This window comes from Melanerpes formicivorus, unplaced genomic scaffold, assembly GCF_026170545.1.
Source record: "Melanerpes formicivorus ecotype bairdi unplaced genomic scaffold, bMelFor1.0.p_v2 SCAF_1, whole genome shotgun sequence".
Classification (NCBI taxonomy): Eukaryota; Metazoa; Chordata; class Aves; order Piciformes; family Picidae; genus Melanerpes; species Melanerpes formicivorus.
Window position 1 is genome coordinate 19,941,968 of NW_027142353.1, and position 21,016 is coordinate 19,962,983.

The 21,016-nt window shown below is 39.0% G+C and overlaps 1 protein-coding gene across 1 annotated transcript in view; it reads right to left on the reverse strand.

Moving 5' to 3' along the window:
- Positions 1-4,661: 4,661 nt before the first annotated feature.
- EFNB2 (ephrin B2) overlaps positions 4,662-21,016 on the reverse strand; it is a 46,158-nt gene continuing 29,803 nt past the window's right edge. Inside the window, exons 3-5 of the mRNA XM_068169463.1 lie at positions 10,927-11,019; positions 10,055-10,168; positions 4,662-8,534 (exon numbers count right to left, since the gene is read on the reverse strand). Of these exons, the coding sequence (XP_068025564.1) occupies positions 8,152-8,534; positions 10,055-10,168; positions 10,927-11,019 (590 nt within the window). The 3' untranslated portion in view covers positions 4,662-8,151. The remainder of the gene's footprint in view (positions 8,535-10,054; positions 10,169-10,926; positions 11,020-21,016) is intronic.

Below are 21,016 nucleotides of genomic sequence, written 5' to 3' on the forward strand. Positions count from 1 at the left end.
TAGTAAAGCTGCTTGGAAAATAAGGGGCTTAGAAGAAAGCACGCTTTTGGCACAAGGACTGTTTCTGTGTTCCATCAGAAATTTTTTTATTTTTTTTTCATTAATAATTTGTCATCAGCTGAAATCCAGAGCCAGTCATACATAAAGGAGAAAAACCTAGTGAAAAGAAACTTTCATGGTGAGGGACAAAAGCTTTGTCCAGAAGTGAAATATTATCTGAGGAGATACAAAGAACCAGACAGGGCCTTGGGACTGATAGGGGCTGGTGTACTGAGCAGGTGACCAGGACATGGCATCAGCATATCTGATAAGCAGACTGAAGGTAAGCAGCCACCATTTTCTGAACAGTGGAAATTCAAGAGACCTTCAGACCCAGTCATATGAATCTGTATGATTTGAACACTCAAGACCTGAAAAATTTACATGTGCTTTGTTGGTTAGGTATAAAATGACAACATAGCACATAATGAAGGAAAAAGTGTGAAGCAAAGGCAGCAAAAGCAACTATTTTTAACTCTTGCACCATCATTTGGGTTTCCCCAAATCCTGAGATCAAAAAGCAACATATAAAGAGTTATTTTGCATCTTCTCCTGCCTTTTGGCCTCACATCCACCAGTATTCCTTGGTGATGAAGGAAAAAATGCTCTTGCTTTTGAATAACTACTAAACAGTTTATGTGATCATATATTTCTGAGAGCTGAGCTTAAAGGATGCCAAAATTCAGTACTTTGATCAAATTATGAGATTTGTAAACACTGGGAACATAGCATGTGGGGATGAACAGATAATGTAATAACAGCAGGCAGCATATACATATGGAATAGAAACGAATGCAGGAAAGAAGTAGGAAAGAATGAGTTTAAATATCAGAAGAGAGGACAAAAAGACACATTAAAATGTGAACAATTTTTATTATAGATATGCTAGTAATCCAACCTACTTTTAATAAACAGATACACCAAATCGCTGAAAATGTTCAATAAAACACAAATTACATTTTTTAATGTCACTTAACACTCTTGTAAAAGCATGTCATTGTTGGTATGGTTTTGAGTATAGTCATAACATTCAGGACAACACTCTTATATAGCACTTTCTTATAGCTAAGAGGTATAAAAAATCTCTATGAGTGTTGTTTATGCATATGTAATTCTGAACTGTGATAAGTAGGATCAGAAATGAAACTGAACTATGATAATTTATATCCAGTGAAGGTCTGATCTAGAAGCAATGATTCTCCCACCCTCCATGAATTCCTCACATTATTAAATTAATTGCACTTCTTTAGCAGCCTAAGCACATAAAAACAAGTCCTCTTCCAGAGGTTATAACAGCTATGCACCAGATCCTTAGCTGTTTAGTCTTCTATAGTCCTACAGTTATTCAGCTCTTTTTCACAGGATTGCAGCTTGCAGAAAACACTGAGTTCTGGTCTTGGTTCTCCATCCTGTGTAGGATCTATGTCCTCTCAGTGCCTAGCAGAGCCACCTGGCCTAAACTCCTTAACTGCTAAAAAAACAGCCAACACTTTGCAAATACTGCACCTACTTGCCTTTTGTTTATCAACATTCTTCTTCTGCTTGCTGTTGCCTGTGTTCCACCAAAGCCCTTACCAGAGTTGCTTACCAGAGATGTAAACACCTTGTTCCTCTAAGTACCTCTACAACTGAGCCTCTGATTTCTTCCCAGGGTTTTGTCATTACAGATGTCCCCAAGCCACTTCCATGGGATATCCCTGCCCTCTCACACAACTTCCTTCTCCTTGCCTTCTGTCTCTGCCTCACTGACTTTTCTCCAGGAAGAGCCATTTGCAGCTCCCCTTTCTCATCCTCACTGCCCATGAGCAGGTTCTTGACCCTGTATCACAAGACTTGTTAGCCCTTGTTTGCCAGCACCTCACCCATCACTGGCAGATACAGGCATGGACAGATACCATCTGTGCCCTACTTTTAATAGGAACTCCAGTTCCACGATCAGCCCCATGATTTTATCTGTAGGATGACTCCTATGGGTTGCATTATGCCTTAATTAAGCACCAAATTATTTCTGTGAGTCATGTGAAAGACATCATTTCACAGATGATAGAACAGTCAGTTGAATCCCAGCACCAGTGAAAACATGAATGGCACAATCGTGAATGCACTGTGGTATATCCTCCAACACTCATCTTTTTCCAAAAGATTGATTTCTGATCTGATGCTTCATGTAATGACATGCCAACTGTAAAATGGGTATGTTTGGTGGTTTTAAACCACGGGCTTTTTCCCCACCAAAATTTCTATTGTGGCTAGGAGGATGGAAAGTGTCTCTTAGACTGAGTTTTCATCTGCCTTTATTTTGCTAACCACTACACAATTTTAAGGTTTTCTACAAAAATAATCTTTCCAGCATCCACAGAATCAAAACAAGCATGTTGCTGAGTGAGCAAACACTTGATCAATGCATCACAGCAAAGCTAAATAGAAAGGCTAAAGAAAGGTAGAACATTTTAAACCTAGGCAGTAACATTGTTATGCTTGCTTTGTGAGGCACTATTTTATGTGACAGATCCTTATTCCATTCTAGATGGGTAGCAACTGTGAATTATAATTTTATTTTCCACTTAGCAGAGCCTATTGACTTGGACTAGCTCTTACCAGGAAATCAGTTCATAATAAAGGCAGTAAATCCTGACTTTGTGCTTGTTTGATAATTAATAGTGCAGTGTCAGCAGCAGAGCAAAATGCAGCATTATTTTTTTAAACTCTGTAATTTATAAAAAATGGATCATAAGTCAATGACTTTATGCTGAGTGTCTAAGGCACATATGATTTACTAAAATGAGTTTAGCAGGCTCAGGGGGTGTTTGTGAAAGTATGCGTGTAAGGCCCTCCCATTAACCCAGAATCTTGTGTCCCAATGCATAACTACGTAGGTACAGTTGGACTAGCAACTATTTCCCCCACTACGTGAGTGGAGTCACCACTTACAGCAACACTTTCTTTTCCTTTATTGCTGAAAGAATGACAAAGATTGGGATGTGTGTGTCAGTCAGTATAAATGTTAGTTACAAATGCAATATATATTTATCATAGATGGAAAATAGAAGCACAGAAACAAAAATGCTCTGTAAAGCTATGTAAACTTGACACTGTCAAATTGTTTTTCTTATCACCATATTTCAGCATTTACCAAAGTCTAAAAGGAAAACAATAGCCTTAGCCTTTACTAAGCTAGAGTCATAGTCCTAACAGATGTATCAGACAAGCTTTTAGCATAGACCAGAGCATCTCACAGCTACTAATGATGTGGGGACCCTCATGGCAGCACACCAATATGAGCAAGTGAAATCCCATGTGTGTAAAAAAGAAGCAGGGAGTGAAGGCTCAGTAAGCATGTGCCTCTGAGTATGCAAGACTATCTTCGTTAAAGGGACTTTCAGACTTAAATATGGGATTAGGTCCAAAGGATTTACTGGGAAGTTACAGAATGATCACACGCTCCACCATGGGCACCTATGCCTTCAGCTGGACTAAGTAACTCTTGCAGGGACATTGTGTCAGTCAGACGAACCTCAGTGCTGCTGTGTGACTTTCCCTCTAACACCAACTTCAAGTACAGATTCTGTAAACTGGACCTACAAAATGAGCTCTGTCAGCAAAGACCCATGCTAGGCCAACCATTCCAGTCTTTAGGGCTTTCTGTATGTCCAGTTTCAGAACACCTTTGCCTTTGCAACAAACAGCACTGTTTCCATAGTCATTTCCTCTACAGTTATGCAGAAAATATAATTTAACAAATCAGAATGGTGAGACCAATACAATGCATAACTAGCTGCCATTCCTCAGTAAAAATATTATGACAAATTGGTATTTGCTGGCATCTTTCCCTGTTGTAGACCTCCCCATTATTCCATAGATTATCATACCATTTACTTCATGGTGATTGCACTTTGTCAAAAAATGAAGTTATTATTTATTGAGAGAATTTGTTATCCTGGTGAAAACTGAGTAACACAACCACAGAACTTGTATTAAGGCTGGTGACCCCTGCACATAACACTCATCTCCCTAACATAAGGCACAGTAAAGCAGGGACAGAACAATGCATGAACTTACTGAAAGAACCACGCAGAAATATTTTGACTTTGCAGTATTTCTAATCTCTCACTGTTCTAAATTCTCCCATCACCTGTTCCTTCTTGCTCAGCCTCACCACCCCAGGCTCACCACTCCCCCTCCTCAGGAGCAGCAGGGACAGAAACTGTGCCCAGAACAACGCAGATGTGATTTCTTCTCTGACTCTACTCCCAGTATAAATCCACTCTAATGTCTGGGAATTATTTCAGTGGTTATAATCTCACTTCCTAGATCACCCAGGCAACCTGGCTACTGCACCCAACTGAAGCTCGTTGGCTTCGAAGGGTGTAAGACCCCAAACGTGCTTTTAAAATCTGCTGACATATGTAAGAGAATATCTGGGAAAGAAGCAGGTTAACAGAAATCAGTGTACTATAAGGAGCAATCAGGGTGGAGAGACAGGGAAGAGAGAGGAGAAGGAGGGGTAGAGGGAGGCAGACTTGGTGGCTTTCTTATTTATTTTCATCTTTAAAAAAAGGAAAAAATCACAAATCAAAAGAAGAAAATACTTAGAAGGCAAAGTTTCCATAGGAAAAAAAATATTTTATTTTTTTTTTTAAGAACAAATTCAGTTTGAAACAAATGTGGAATGTCATTTTTGTAATTCTCCTTTTCTGGGAACTAATTGCAATGTGGAACTAAAGCAGATTTCCAACTTATGACCGGCTAGTTTTAAAACAGAAAACAAACAACAAAAAAACCCAAACAGACAACAAAACAAAACAAAAATAAAAAGGAAGAAAAATTATTTATAACTCAAGCATAATACTGTGTTACAAACTGGACAATGAAATTCTTAAATAAATATTCATGGTACACAATTTCAGCACAAATATGCGGCAATTTGGCAACCTTTTATACCATTTGTTTCTTCAATACAGTGCAAAGGGGAATGACACTGCTTTTAAACAAGCTGTAGCTAAATACATTGCAAAATTCAAATTTTATACAAAACATCTTGCTCAGACTTTATAAAAAACCAACATTGCTCTATATACACAATCTGGTTAAGAAAAGCGATTTTTATCTTAATTTTACTGTGTTTTTTTTAATTATTATTTAAAAAGGTGAATAAGGCTACTGTAACACCCCAAATCCATATACAGTAAATCTGAACCTATTTACAGCATCTTCACTTAGACATGATGGTGCAAATTCAAGTCAGGTGACTAGGGATGATCATACAAGCAAGGCATTTACAGTAACTTTTCAAAGCTGGACCAACGTCAAATAAAGGAACAGTTGGTAGATTGTCATAATTCTGCACCAGACACAAAACAGATGCACAGTACATTTTTTTTTTCCAATTGGTTGCAGGTTGCTCTTGAGCAATTAATATGATTTTTTTCACAGTTTAGTACATAACTAGAATGTAGCCAACTGATGAAGCATAGATTTGATTTAATAAAGATAAATATCAGTAAACCCATCTTTTTTCCTCCTCCCCCAAAACAAAATCTTAATGACTTACAAGAGAACCTTGTATGGATGGAATCACAGAAAGGAAGGGTTGTTGAAAAGAATTACATATGTACTGTACTTAGTCACCATGGTAACCTTCCACAGAACCATGGGTTGGGATATTTTTTGCTTTGTTTCTCTCTTTTGGACCAACATCCCAATATCATTTTCAGGTTCAGGAAACAGAGAGAGTGATCATTTCATTTCTATGATAAATTCCTTTCTTTCTTTCTTTCCTTTCCTTTTTTTTTTTTTTTTCTTTTTTTTTCTTGCAGGTGCTCACTGGAGGTCTGAGAACCCCAACATGCTGTTGCTACATTTTCTTTCCAAATCAGAAAGCGAAGTGTTACCATAGTAACACGACTACGTTAGAAATGTCTATTTGCATAGCACATATGAAAGCAGAGGTTTTTTTATTTGCTCCCCAGGGTGGGAGCTTTAAGGGAATAGCCATGCTAAAGAGAAAACTTTAACCTGAAACCCCCCTCTATGAACCTCAATGAAATCTACAGAACACATCAGCCTGTAAGGCAAGGGAAAATACGACACAACACAGAAAATAAATGCCGGCACATCTTGTCATTGTTAAATATGTGATGCAGTAGCACTCGCTTGCTGATATTTTGGGCCTTTTATTTCCTAGTTTTCTCTTATGAGACGTGTTGAATTTTATTTTTATTTATTATTATTAATAGGCTCCCACTGTTATTTGTGGATGGCTGATGTTTTTCCCCAAAGCAGTTTCTTTTTGGTTTTGAATGTGTGAGTGTATAAATATATGTGTGTGTGTGCGCACATGCGCATGTGTGTATGTGCACATACATGCATATGTATGCATATATAAATATATGTATGTACACACACACATATATATGTGAAATGATGACAAGTTAAGACTATTTAATTGCCACAAATGAGTTTCACATCTTCTTGTGTAGATTCTGTGCAATCTCAAAATATTAGTTAAAAGAAAGTAAACCAAAAGAAGTAAGAAAGAATGAACAAAATACTCTCACTTTATATCCCTTGTGTTCTATACACCTACTATAAATAAGACATATCTTCCTTCTCCATCTCAGTGTCATAATTTATTTTATTCTTACAGACTGCAAGAGGTTTGCCATATGTGCTTTAACTTTGCAACAGAGCACCAATGAATGGCTGTGTCAGTCGCAGTACCTACACTCACTGTGCAGGGACAGCACTACAACGAACCAAAGTGTCAAAAGACTTGGTCAGACAGAAATTCTGTCTTAACTTTTAGAGATGAGAAAGGTTTGGTTTCTTTTTTTCACAATTTTACCAGTCACAGAACCAGCAACAGCTCGTTTGACCCATTGGCTTATAATCATCTTGGCCAGATCTGGCTCTCTGATATTTTATTAAATGCTCTCCCTGTGTTTAGTATAATGTGATAGTATAGCAGCTGAGCCTGCTTAGAAGTCATCCAAAGCAGACTACGTTTCCACTACAGCTTCAAAGCTGTATATTTTATTGCCAGTACCACAAGAGCTCTGCCCTAATATATTCTCAGCGGCCTGCTATTGTCTTGTCCTCTCTAAGCTTGTTCACTTACTAACAATAACCCTTTGTTCTACTTTACTGAAGGTACTATTGTTCTCTGCACACTGGTATTTGGTTACCACAAAATCCTTCAAATGCAGCCCTAATCCACTGTGTATGCTATTGTCTCCTACTTGCCTCTTAAAACTTAGCATACCAAAGTGCTGTACTACCTAAATGGTTTTGCTTTCTTTTTTTTTTTCTTTCCAGTTTCTATTTTTGAGGCATCAGTATTCAACTGCAACTGCAGTGAGCCCTTCCCTCCACCACCCAGTCCTGCTCTTGACTTTGTTGATGGCCTAACTTGTTGGCTGGAAGGCTCCTTACTATGAAACACAATTTCTATAAATGCATTAGCCCATTCAAGTGAGGCTGTGTAGCAGATGGATGGAGCACACATCTCCAAACATTAATGTTTCATTAGTGATTCAGGAGGTGGAGTGAAAGGAAATCTTATGCGAATGATGGCAGAGCCCTGGATTACAGAAACAAATGGAACAGTGATGGACTAAAAGCAAGAGAACTTTAACCAGTCTTACTTAGACACTAAGGTCTGTGTGACAAATCCAGTATGCACTGAGACAGACAAAAAGTCAGAAGATTGCATTTCAAGGTTGGTATATCCTAGAGCACCTTCTCAGGATGCCTAGAGCTATTAACATCCATAGATCACTCCATCTTCCCTTGGTTTTTGTACAGGCCTGAACACCCGCAGCACATGACTTTGAGGATGATGAATGTAACAAGAGTACAGCAATCAGAATGGGCATCTTCTACGTAAAAGTCTTCCAGCTTTTAGTGAATACTTATTCACCAAGATAGGAATTCTACAGACTAGGTAAGCTGTCCAGCTTGCGTCGGCTCCTGGATAAAGAGCTGTCACCTTCTCCCCCCTGTGCTTGAGTCAATGCTAGCACACAAGGCATCATCACAAACCCCAACGGAAAGCATCTGACCAGTGAGTTTCCTCTATGAATCAAATGTACCACAGAGTTGGTTGTGTGTTTCTCAGACCTTGTAATAAATGTTTGCTGGACTCTGAGGAGGCATCTCTTGAACTATGTACACTGGATGTCCATAGTCGCCGCTGACCTTTTCATAGTGAGGGCAAAAGACACTGTCTGCAGTCCTTAGAGGAATGATAATGTCACTGGGCTCAGAACCATTGTTGTTGCCACTGCGTTTTGGGGTGGCTAATGTACTAAGTGAGAGAGTTGTTGTGTGTTGCGGGGAATGCTTCCTGTGTCTTCTCCGGTACTTCAACAAAAGAACCACCAAAGTGATGATGATGACGATGAAAATGATGCACCCTGATGCAATCCCTGCAAATAAGGCCACCTCTGAACCCAGTATACTGGAATGCCCAGCCTTACTGCCATCTGTGCTAGATCCTGGAAAGAACGGAAATACAACAGACAAAAGTTATTGCCATCCTGTGACCCATTTACGCTGCTTAAAAATGTGTAGAGTAAGCAAGACCGGAAGAATTAACTGACAGCTAAACTTTGACAAACCAATTACCCTGTTAGACAGCTAAATGCAAACAGCTGAAGTCAGCAATCAATATTAAACAAGACTTTGTGTCTGTTGGTCTCACTTTTGTGATGCTTCCAAGCCACCCTGTTACATACATCATCATCCATCACCAGCAAGGACTGGCATTGACAAGGCAGCCTTTGATGCATACCACATCTTTTAACAGATGATGACCTGTCCCAGGCAGCAGAGAGGGGTGGGATAGGACTGTAAGGGGAAATAACACAGAGAAGTAACTATTCTCAGGGCAACTGGTCTCACATTGTTTGGCTATTTTATCTTTCACACATTGATTTAAGTTAAACTGCCCTTAGTACCTCTTTACATGGACTCCTCTTGCTTGCAAATGAAACAAAGGAGCTTGAGGCAGCAGGGAACACAAGCAAAATGGCCATGGTGTGTGTCTGCTTGTCCTTATTTACATTAACTTAGAAGAAAACTACACCACACGTTTGGTAGTCAGGAAAAGCTCACATGTTGAACAGCCTGTTGAGTACTTGGTGCCATCACACTGTCATGTTACTTGCCACAAAAATTAAGTGAACGCTCACTTGACACTTTCTCACTTGAAAATTTGAACTGACTTCGCTCACTTGATGCTCGCTCTCAGGTGGAAGAACTGTGAACTGCTAGAACCGCTGTAGGATATGGCTGAAACCTGCTCAATGACTGCCATATCAAAGGTTCATTAGGCTACTAACTAATGACAGAGCTAGGAATGAAAACTTGAAGCCATTTTCAAGAACCCCGTGATCATCGGTAAGCCAGTTGTGCTTCGTAGCATTCCCAGTTCACTGAGTTGCTCTTTTGGAGACCTTAGATCTTCAGAGTTAGCTTTTTTTCCTGTTCACCTCACATCTGAAATGCATCCTAAAGATATTTGTTTGGAACCAGCTTAGTGAAAGATCAGCCATTCATGTGTAGACTCTATAAAGGGTCAGTTAAAAGACCAGGACATTAATTATATATCCTTTGAAAATAAACTTTATAAATGGCTGTTGAGAACTGCTTGATAATGTATTATATGGGAAGAGGAAGACAAAATGACTTGTTCATCTGCCAGAGTACTACATGTAAAGCACCACCTAAATGTTAGCACCATCGTAAAGCTGCTTATAGAACGTCCTATCCAAAACCTTTCCTGTAAATGAGTGATGCTCTCACATGATGGTATTGACTTCCACTGCAGAATGATAGAGGGAAGAGAGAAGCTTCCAGACACCATCCACCAGAGCATCAGAACTGGCTTTTGCTCCATCTCAGTATGAAAACATTTGTTTACCTGGCACTTCAATGGTGAAACAAAATGCGTTTGGGGAAAAACAATTGAACTCCACCAGAGCCCCATCCCAGATGGGAGCTTCACCACACCTACCTGAGTGGTCCTTTACAAAGGGGCTGGTGGTGGAACTCTTCCCATTGGTGCCTGCTTCTTGCTCAGGGCGCTTGGTGGGATCCGTGTGCCGGGGTAGCCCTGCCGAGTTCGGATCTAGGGGAGAGAAAGACGATTCATGCTGCTTCAGCACTTGATGGTACAGAGCCTTACAAGATGGCTCTAGATACCTTGTGAGACAGGAATGGTTTTGAACAGAAGAATCATTATGCAGAGGACTGGGAGATACAAGAATGTAATTTTCTTTTTAAAGCAAAATGGTTGTATTGGTTATTGCAGAGGTTTAAAATGTGAGGCCACTTGCAGAAACTATAGGGATTCCTGTAATTGGCAAGAAAAGCTTTGCAGATGACATTTCAGTTTAACTGAGGAAGCTGATTGACTACTAAACCAACTTCTACTTAGAAGAATAATTCTTTCTTCCTGCACAATAGGTTACCTATATGTGAAAAGAGACAATGAACAAAAAACCCTCTGTAATCAGAATTCATAATAAGCAAACTACAGTAATATTAGCTGCCCCCTTTTCATGTATTTTAAATAATTTTAAGCATTAGAGTTGTGGCTTTTGTTTTTAAAATAAAAATAAAAATGACTGAAATACACTACTCCCAGGTGACCTTTCCTTCTAGAGACTTCTCCAATGAATAGATCTTATTACACTAACCCTCCTTCTGTAGAAATCTGTCAGTAGCCAAAGAAGAGAAAATAGGCTTTGCTTTCAGACTGTAAGGGAGGAAGGACCACACTAGACTTGTCTGGTTCTCTGCTCTACACCACTAGAAGAAGCCTGAAGACTAAAATGACATTGAGACTGATCAAAGTAATTTAATGAAACAGCAGATAATCTTTACCTTGTCCAACTTTCATGAGGATCTTCATGGTTTTTGTCTGGCACACCCCTCCCTCCTGGTTATCCAGGCCCTCCAAAGACCCATTTGATGTTGCTGATTAAAAAATAAAATAAAAATAAAAATAAACAAACAAACAAACAACCAGGAAATAAACAGGCAAAGTGATGTGAACATGAGTATCTGAAAGCAGAAGTCTTTTAATCTACCAAGACCTGTTCTTGTTGCTCAGGCTGACCTATGAAACATTGTGAAATGTTGAAAGCCAAATGAATGAATACACTAGTAAGCCATACAATGTATACAAATGGAGAAATATGTTATCAACGTTTCAGATTTACACAGCCATCTTTTTTTCTCCATGCACAACTGACTGAGTGACTGACTTGGACAACACAGTACCTTGCTAAAAGGTGATGGAGTCAGCTGAAAAGGAAGCCCTGGCAGGCTCAGAGAAGCAAAGCACTGAAAATTCACCCTTTTTTTTTTCCCCAACAGTATCTTTCTAATCACCACCTTACACCTGCTTCCTCTATTACAAATCTCCTGCTGGAAAAAGTGAACACATACAAAAGACCCAGGTGAAAGCTAAGATTCTGCACTGATTGGAAAACCATTTAATATTTTAAAGTACAATCTCACTTTTCTCAGCATTGAGGAACCTCTGTGGGGGTGGGAGGGCAAGGGGGGAAACGCTGCATTCTCACGGAAGAGTTTTAGCTCATACAAACAAATGGGTGCTTTCCCCTGCATTTATATTATTCTCGCTTATCTAGGTGCTGGTGGGAAACAGGCAGCCCTGCCACAAGCTGACACTGCAATGCAATTTGTGAGCATAGTACAACTTCCTTTGGAGAATACAAACTGTTGAGTCATGGTCTAGGGGTGCACCCCCTCAGGCAGCAAGCCAGCTGTTGATCGCAAAAAACCCAACAGCTGCTGGAAAACTATTTGGCAGCTGCCTGACCCTGGGCATCACCACTGCTCTGCACTGTGCCAAGCACTGGCTGTGCCTGTATGTGCGCTGGTGTCTCAGCCACAGTGGCAAAGCAGGGATGTCTACTGATTGTGGACTCTGGCTTTGCTAATTAGGGAATGCACCAGGGTTTTTCCCACCCCAGTTGTCCTGGGGAAATACATTTCATCATTGTTTCTTGGAGCTGTTTATCCAAGGCCCAAAACACAGCTATGAGCAGATGCCAGCACATACACTGGCACTGGGCCACCAGCTGGAGAAAAGCAGAAAATGGGAGATAACAGAGCTCACTGCTTGCCGTGGCTATGCTGAACTGCTTAAGCAGCACTTTCCTGCCTCAGCCCTTCTCCTTTCAGCTCAGGGCTTCACACTGCTTGGACCTTTGTTTTTAATTCTCGTTCCTTCGCTTTTTCCCTTCCTTGGGGATTTTCTTTCAAATGCAGCCTATGTATATTTCCTTTTTCTTTCACAATGTCGTCCTAGCCCCATGGTAGTATTTTTCTTGCTCTAATCTTCTCTCTAGCTGTAAAGATATAAACCCCATACTGCTGAACCCTGCTTCCTAGCCTTTGATCTGCTTCTTGTTTTTGTTCCACTTCTGCCTCTTTTGTGACTAACTCGAATTACAGCCGCCATACAAACTTCCCAAATTGTGCTTTCTTTTCCCAAAATTCCCTTCTTCTTATATGTGGTCCCTCCTAGCTCCTCCTCTTGTTCCTTCCCTCCTAAAAACATGACAATGCCCATACGCACAACGACTTTGTGGGGTTTTGTTCCCTTCCCCCCCCCCAAAAAAAAAAGAAAGACGACGACTTTTTTAAATATAAAAGAGTACAATGAGTAATTCAAGGTAAAAGACGACCTGAAATGTGCCAATGCATTGCCAGGCTCAGAAAATAATGGAGACACATAGTTTTGCTTTCTCTTATTTTTTCCAGTGGGGGAAAAAAAAAAAAAATCAATACTATGAACCACTTCTAGACATAAATCAAATGTGTCTTTACTGAAAGTGGGTTTTATGACCTATTTGCCAATGTACTAGCACAAGGACAAGGGGAAAAAAGCAGTAAATAGAAACATCAAAGCTGAGCATCAACTCAAAGTATAACTAATACAAAATGACTTTGGCTTGCATTTTTTATTCATTTGTTTTTCAATCGAGGTGATGGGGGTTGCATATCTCCTTAAACACCTTCTATGTGATTTTAATTGAAGGGGTTATGCTTCTTCTGCACATCAATGCCATTTTATTTTTTAATGGTCTATCCATTTAACCCACAGACCAGCAGACCTCAATAAGATGCAGAGGATGCAGTCTGACCTCAGTACAGAACAAGAAAGTAAGACGGCAAAAAGGATGCGAAGTTACTTCAAATAGTCTCCAAAGGGGAAGGTCCAGATGTACAATGAGTCTAGTTGTGTGCCAATGCGCGAGCGCAGTCTGCTTTGCTTGCTTGCTAAAAGAACGTGTTCATAGCTTTGATGTCAGATGAATGAATTTGCAGAACTGTTCACTTTTTTTCCACAGCTCTTCAACAAGGGGTTTTCGAAAAGCCTATGTTACAGTTCAGAGTAGAGACTGCTACATCCTGAGAACCAGAGAATTTCAAAGAGAAGCATTTCATTGACAAAGCAAAGTTTCCATCTCAGCCTCTCCCTGTAATTAAACTGACAATTATCCATGGCCACTAGAGGAAATTATTTTTCAAAATTCATTAAGACTATTGAAATATAACCTCAGAGATCCCTAGTGTACCAGGAAGAAAGTGAGTAGCTTTAAACACATTGTTTCAAGCTTTGAAAAGCTGCAAGGAGAGAAAAAAAAAAAAGGTAACCTGGGACATCAGAGAAAACAGAATTTCATACTGCTAATGTCCCTTGACAGTTTAGTGTGCAGAAGTCAAACAAGGGAGCAAGTACAAAATATTCCTCAAACACTTGCTGCCTTTCTATATTGATCTCCAAATAAAAATTATACTTGCTAGCATGTAAGATCCTCCACCACACTCACTTCTACAGGAAAGTGTCACAGACACTTTCACTATGAGTAGAGCTCCAGATGCAGGCTCAAAGACTTCTGAGAATAAACACAGAAATGTATCACAAATTGCTTGCATGTAAAATGGAAATGTTACTCTGTGGTGTGTTTAGATGATCAAATTAATCCAGTTTATTTTTATACACACACATATATACATATATATAAAAGAACAGGCTTGGTTTTTTTTTATATTTAGCTCTATATATGGCTGTGTTTTAGAAGCATTTGCTCGCAAATTGCCATACATGGCCCTGCACTAAAGAAGACTAGATAATACATCGATATTAACATTACTAAGCATAAGTAATATACAGTGACTACAGAATGTTCTCAGGATCCCACATTTTATGTTGCATTAATGCAGCAACAAATAGGAAAATAGAAGTAAGTATGATGTTGCTAAACAGGTAACAAAATATTTTTGTATCTTTTGAGGGATGGGTACCTCTGATTTTCTCAGGCCTGTTCTGTTCCATTGGTGTCAACTGCAAAATTAATAAATGCAGTCAAAAGCACACTAAGCTAGCTAGACAACAGTTTAGTCATGCCTGCAGATAAACAGATATAACTGTTTTAAAATCTCTATTAATTTTAAGACTTTCTGACAAATTCGTTGTAATTTATAGACAATGTTTACAGCAGTCAGTCAAAAATGATGTTTGATCTCTGTGAACACAGACACTGTGTTTGCATTTTTTCAATGCAACAGCAGCTGCTATATTGTAAGGAATGGGAGTTTGGAGTCTTCAACTTCCAGAAAAAAATTACTTGCTATGAAATTATAGTTAAGAGCCTGCTGATACATACTTACTTTGAAGAAGCTAGTCTACTTTTCCAGTTTCTTAAAACACTGCCTTAACATATATTCTCCCTTACACAAGAAGACATGACATTATTCAGACCAAAGAACCATTCCAGCTCTGCCTTGCCTTCTTCAAAATATATGTATTATTTAAAAAAAAAAGGGCAAACCCCAACAAACAATCACACACAAACCCCTACAACTTATGTAGATCAATCTGTGATGTTTTACATTAATTTGCTTTTAAAACTTCACAACTCTTGTTTATTGCATGAAATGCTTTAGTCATAAATGCAGAAGCAGGGAATCAGTGAGCAAAGGAGAGTCAGCTGACAAGAATAGTTCCTGGCTATGATTCTTATACAGTCCCCATGGAGAGGAAGTAATATTACATTTTAATATGTCTTCATTTGATTGTTATTACTCTGCCTCCCAGGAGGCTAAGCCAATGCATGGATCTTGGCTGTTTTCAGCCTATCAGGTTGGTAACATTGCTCTAATCAGATGGAGAATTAAGCGGCTGGATTTGTGCCTTTATATAGCTTTTCATTCACAAAGAGATCAGAAATGAAGGCACAGTCACAAAAAATTCAACTTCTTTCACTCCTAAAAAAAACACATCACAAAATGAAAAAACATCAACACAATTACTTAAAAGACCAGCAGATGAAAATCTCAGCCTCTTAATTCTGTCACAATTATTACCCACACTTTTATCTTTTAGAATTATGAAAAACATTACCTACTTACAAATTCCATGTCACATCCTTTGAACTACCACAACTTCGTAATACATTTACTTCTAGAGTTTGAATATGAAATGGACTACATAGCCGAAGACAGAAATTATGATCATCATGCTTTATTTTCCTGTGAAAACTAAAGGGACCTTAAACCACAGACTATAGGAAAATATGTCAGCTAATGGGCAGAGACAAAATTAGGTTTGTCCCTTTTCAGCGTGCTGTCATTTGGCAGTGTATCAAAAGACATATCACTGATGAAGAAAGCAAGAATGTATTGCTGCTGGTGGGGATCTGCTAATAGAAAAATGAGAATTACACAAGCTTTTGAAGTAGATCAGTGCTTTCCAATAGTAGTGATTCTCAACACTTTTTTTTTTTTGCTAAAATACTACTTGATTTAGTGTCAGAAAACAGGTTTCTCAGAATCAGAGCTATATGAAATCAAATAACCCTACTCATCTCCACTTTTCCCTAGCTGTGCTTAGAAAGAAAAAAACCTAAACACCAGTAAAAATCCACAAAAGCTTTAGATCCAACAGCAGGAAGAAGTTATTCTTAAACCAAAGCTGCACTTGATCTCTTATGCACTCACAGGATTACTAAGTGCATGTAAAGCTTCTGAGGGTTTTTTATTTTATTAAGTAATAGAACATTATTTTGGACAGGCATTGTGCATTTGTGCCCTGCTTTCATTTAATTTTGGTTCTTTTAATGACTCTTTCCCATAAATTATCTAAATTTATGGGGCAAGTTTAAGAACACCAGAAATCACACACTGTGAAACCACAAATCACAGATCACAACATGGAGGTTGTTTCTAGACCAGTGAGGGATGAAGAACAAAGAAGCTATAGTAACAGAAAAAGTGTTTTAATTAAATTAAATTTATTTTCCTGCCCCCCTTTGGCCCCCAACTTACTAGCAATGCCAGATCTGCATGGAGATTGGAAACAACTAAAAAGCATTGTTCAGGCCACTAACCAAAGAACAGGTAGTTTGGCAAACACTGTGTTCTGTGAACTGCAGTTTACAATGAAGATAAATATAGTAATATACTCCTAGCAACTAATGGTTTACCCTTGCTTGCAGTGACAAAAAAAAAAACTAAGACTGACACTGAAACCTTTACTTCAAAAAAAAAAAAAGAAACTGTCTACTAAAATTTAACTATCAGCAGTCCCAAACCTGAACAAGTGCTAAAACTAATAGTTGTATGGAGTACTGTCAGTGTGCTGTGTTTAAATCTACAGTAAAATCACATCCTAACTTTTCTACTGATCATATAGAGACAAAGAAAGGATCCTTAATGAAAGAGGACAAAATCCTTCTGCATTTGTGCAATTAATACAATTTAGGAAACTAAGACACTCATGAAAAGTGTATAAACACAGTTTACCAATAATTCTGTGCTTTTCTAACATGTCTGGGATTTTATTTGCTCTACTTGCAAAGTTGAGATGGCAGCAAAATCTTGAGGAGTTCCTCAACCTAAAGGCCATTCAGAAACTCTCATTCCCTCAACCTTATTCCACACATTCTTCAAATTAAGATAGATTTTTGAAAATTAAACTAAAGCTTATAGTCTTCATAACTCTTGAAGCCAGGCTTTTTTTCTGTCTATCCACACAGGAGGCAAAACTTCTGTGTGAAGGGCAAGAATTCTTCTCATTCTTGTGCTTTCTTAAATTAGGTCAAATGTTCTATGTCTTCAGGATTTGTATCTACACAAGTTTCACAAATATATATTCACAAGCTTATTCTGGACAGCAAGTAAGCAACAACAACCTCCCCAGTCAAGCTAATACCAGAAGAAAATGAAGTAAAATAAAAATAGGGCTTTTCCTGCCTAGAAAAAAGACAAAAGCTCTGAAGTGAAACTCTGATTCAAACTTTTCCAACCACTGCTCTAAAATGTGTTTTGTCCAAATGAGAATTACATGAGTTGTGGTATTTATGATGTGGGACTCATGATACAGGGGGTCTTTATATAATTCCCCATAAAAGTCTCTGCTTTCATTCGTATGCTAAGAGAGGGACAGATTTTATTATTATTTCATAATGTAATGTGGAGAACACAAGCAGGACACAGGCAACCAGTTCTGTAACATAATACACCTTGATATGCATGAACTTTTTAATTCCAGATACACATCTGGAAATCTGCAGACTTTCCTTCCTGCCTCTCATGTCATTCAACTGAGAAGTACTGTCCAAGTATTAAGAATAAAATAGGGAGAGAGTTCTTGTATGTAACTTCTTTCCTGCACTCGGAATGATTCTATTAATTCCAGGGAGACATGTCATCATATAGCAAGAATATAGGAGGTAAAAACAACAAACCCTTTATGCCAACAAAGTCTTTCCATAAAGGGAAAAAGAAACTGTGAGTTAAGATGAAATTGGAAAGTATAAAAAAACCTGTGAGCTTCTATGGGTTTCTGATGCCCATCATTTAAAAACCAGCATCATTTAATCTCTGGGTTAGGGAATATCAAAGATGAAGTATACTTAACAGTGAACTATTTGCTGATTTATCCATTAGAGAAAGTCACAGCATTCACCCACCCACAACAAAATCCTACTTGCTTCAATGCTGTCAAGTGTCCCTTTTCAAAATTATCTTGGAATGATTTAGAGGTTCTATTTAAAAAAAAAAAAATCCATTAAAAGCATCTTAATACTGTTTCATTATGAATGACAATTTAAGTCTTCCATTACAGTTAAGCATTTGTTCAAGTTCTGTATTTCACATACTCCCAAGAAATACTGTCAGATAATGATGTACTGTACACATGGCTACTTCTAGTTTACATAAACAAATTATATATTGTGAGTGCTGAAGTAACTGTGGCAGAGGTGTTCAGAAGGAGACTTGATAGGGTGATTAGGTGGTGTTGGATGATAAGTTGGACACTATGATCTTGAAGGTCTCTTCCAACCTGGTTTATTCTATTCTATTCTAGATGTAAACACACTAATTGTGAAGTATTCAGTATATATCAGAAAGGATGTTAAGTATGTTACAGATTACTAGCTAATTATCTCCACCAACCACAAACAGGTATTTCATGCAAGTCTATCCATTCTCCCAGCAAAAATTGGATGAGGAAAAAATATCTCCCCACTACCACAACAAGCTTTGCTTAAGAGTTCATCTAAACAGAACTAATCAAACCAGTTAGCATTTAAGTTACACTAATTGTTGCTAATGACAAGCAGGCTTGCTGGAAACAAAAGCAGAAGCTCCAACGTTAAACGAGGACCTATTTTCTACATTGTACAAACACACCACCACTCTTCAAGGATGTTCATCTGCCTTGAAAATCTCTCTGGTTTCTGCAGCACTTGGATAAGAAAGGGTTATAGTGAAAGTTCATATTAAATAAACAAACCTCTTGCTCATTCTACTGTCACTAATTGCATGCAATGATATTAATGACCCAGTAATTGCTATACGAGTAGCACTGAAGTGGAAAACATCATTTTGAGGCAGAGTTCATCTCTAGGTGGTAGGACTTCACCAGTGACTGAGTTAATGCCTAGTGACAGTTCAGAATGTAACACTATAGATGAGAAAATGTGCCAGTCTCATGGTTATAACAGTTCAGATGGACATGATGTTATTTGTTTTGACCACCCCGAGTCCAGGAGTAACCCTAATAAAGTGCCACAGTCAGAGTTTGCCCTACAGATGAACTTCATTCCTTTCAGGGGAGATGCTCTGTACTATAACAATCCAGAGCAATTTTCCACATGTTTGCTTCAATAAAAAAATACCTTCATCTCCTGCTTTTGCATCAAGCACAACAATAGTGTGCTTTACTGCAAAACACAAAAAGCTGTTTACATCATCTAACTATCCTTCAGCAACACAGAGTTTGGCACCTCAGTACTGAGATCAGTTATGATACCATTGGGTGACTGTACACTTGGCAAAGATGATCAGAAGTTAAGCACTGTTTTCATTGCAGTGTGCTGATGTTTGTATTTAGAATTTGAAAATACGCATGGAGTAAAACTTAATGAGGGAATATTGCTAACATAAAGCAACTGCTGAATTTCCAAGGTGCTACAGGATTTCTGGTTCATATACATGCCAGAAGAAATTAAGGAGCTTAGCTTCTTTAGAAAATATCACACAGGCCCATCTTGTTCATTTTACGAATTTCTGATGAGGTGGGTATGTTAATCCTCCAGTGTTTCGGATTTTGAAAAGTCATAACTAGACAGAAGAACCAATACTTGTAGTAAGTATGTTCACACAGTTACTAATATTTCACTAGTGTTTTAACAGTGTAACATTATTTGATTGGGTTTTTTTCCCTTTTACAACACAAATAATTTAATTAATGTCTTGATTCTGCTACCACATCTGCTGTGGCAGCCTCTGGACAGCAAGTGGAATTGAGTTTCAGTACATGCTGGGGACAAACACCTGGAAAGTGGCTTTACAGAAAAGGTACTGGGGAGTTCTGGTGGACACCAAGTTAGGTAATACAGTGAGTCGCTTGACCCTTAATCTCTGCCTGGGGCCACCACTAGTCTCCCAACAGGTGGGGTCGGGTAGGACAAGACTTTTGAGATCATCAAGTCCAACCTATCACCCAAAACTATCTAATCAACTAAACCATGGCAACAAGCACCCCATCCAGTCTAAACACCTCCAGTGTTGATGACTCCACCACCTCCCTGGGCAGCACATCCCAACAGCCAATCACATTTTCTGTGAAGAACTTGTTCCTAACACCCAGCCTAAACCTCCCCTGGTGCAGCTCAAGACTATGGCCTCTTGTTCTGGTACTGGCTGCCTGGGAGAAGAAACCAACTCCCACCTGGCTACAACCTCCCTTCAGGTAGTTGTAGGCAGCAATAAGGTCTCCCCTGAGCCTTCTCTTCTCCAGGGTAAGCAATCCCAGCTCCCTCAGCCTTTCCTCATAGGGCTTGTGCTCCAAACCCCTCACCAGCTTTGTTGCCCTTCTCTGAACACATTCCAGCAAGTCAACATCTTTCCTAAACTGAGGGGCCCAGAACTGGACACAGTATTCAAGGTGTGGCCTAAACAGCTGATCATACACCAGCAGCCTCCTGGGCTGCATTTGGCAGAGCATTGACAGTAGCCAGAGGGAGGTGATCCTTCCTGTCTACTCTGCACTGATGCTCATAGACATGATAAAGGAACTGCAGCATCTGTATAGGAGGCAAGGCTAAGGACTTGGACATTGGACTGTTCAGTCTCAAAAGAAAATGCTGAAAGGGATCTTATCTGCCTGTATAAAACAACAGGTGAGGGCAGTAAAGGAAGGTGCCAAGCGGCAGGTCAAGAAGCCATGGGTACAACCTGAAATACATGCAATGCTGTTTAAATGGGAAAAAATCTTTTTGAATGTGAGGGTTGAGAGCGCACTGGACCAGGTTGTCCAGGCAGGCTGTGGAGTCCCTAATGCTGGAGATACTCAAAACCTGGTGGAACACAAGCATGAGCAACTAGTTGCAGTGCGCTTAATCAAGGGACTAGATGATTTCCAGAG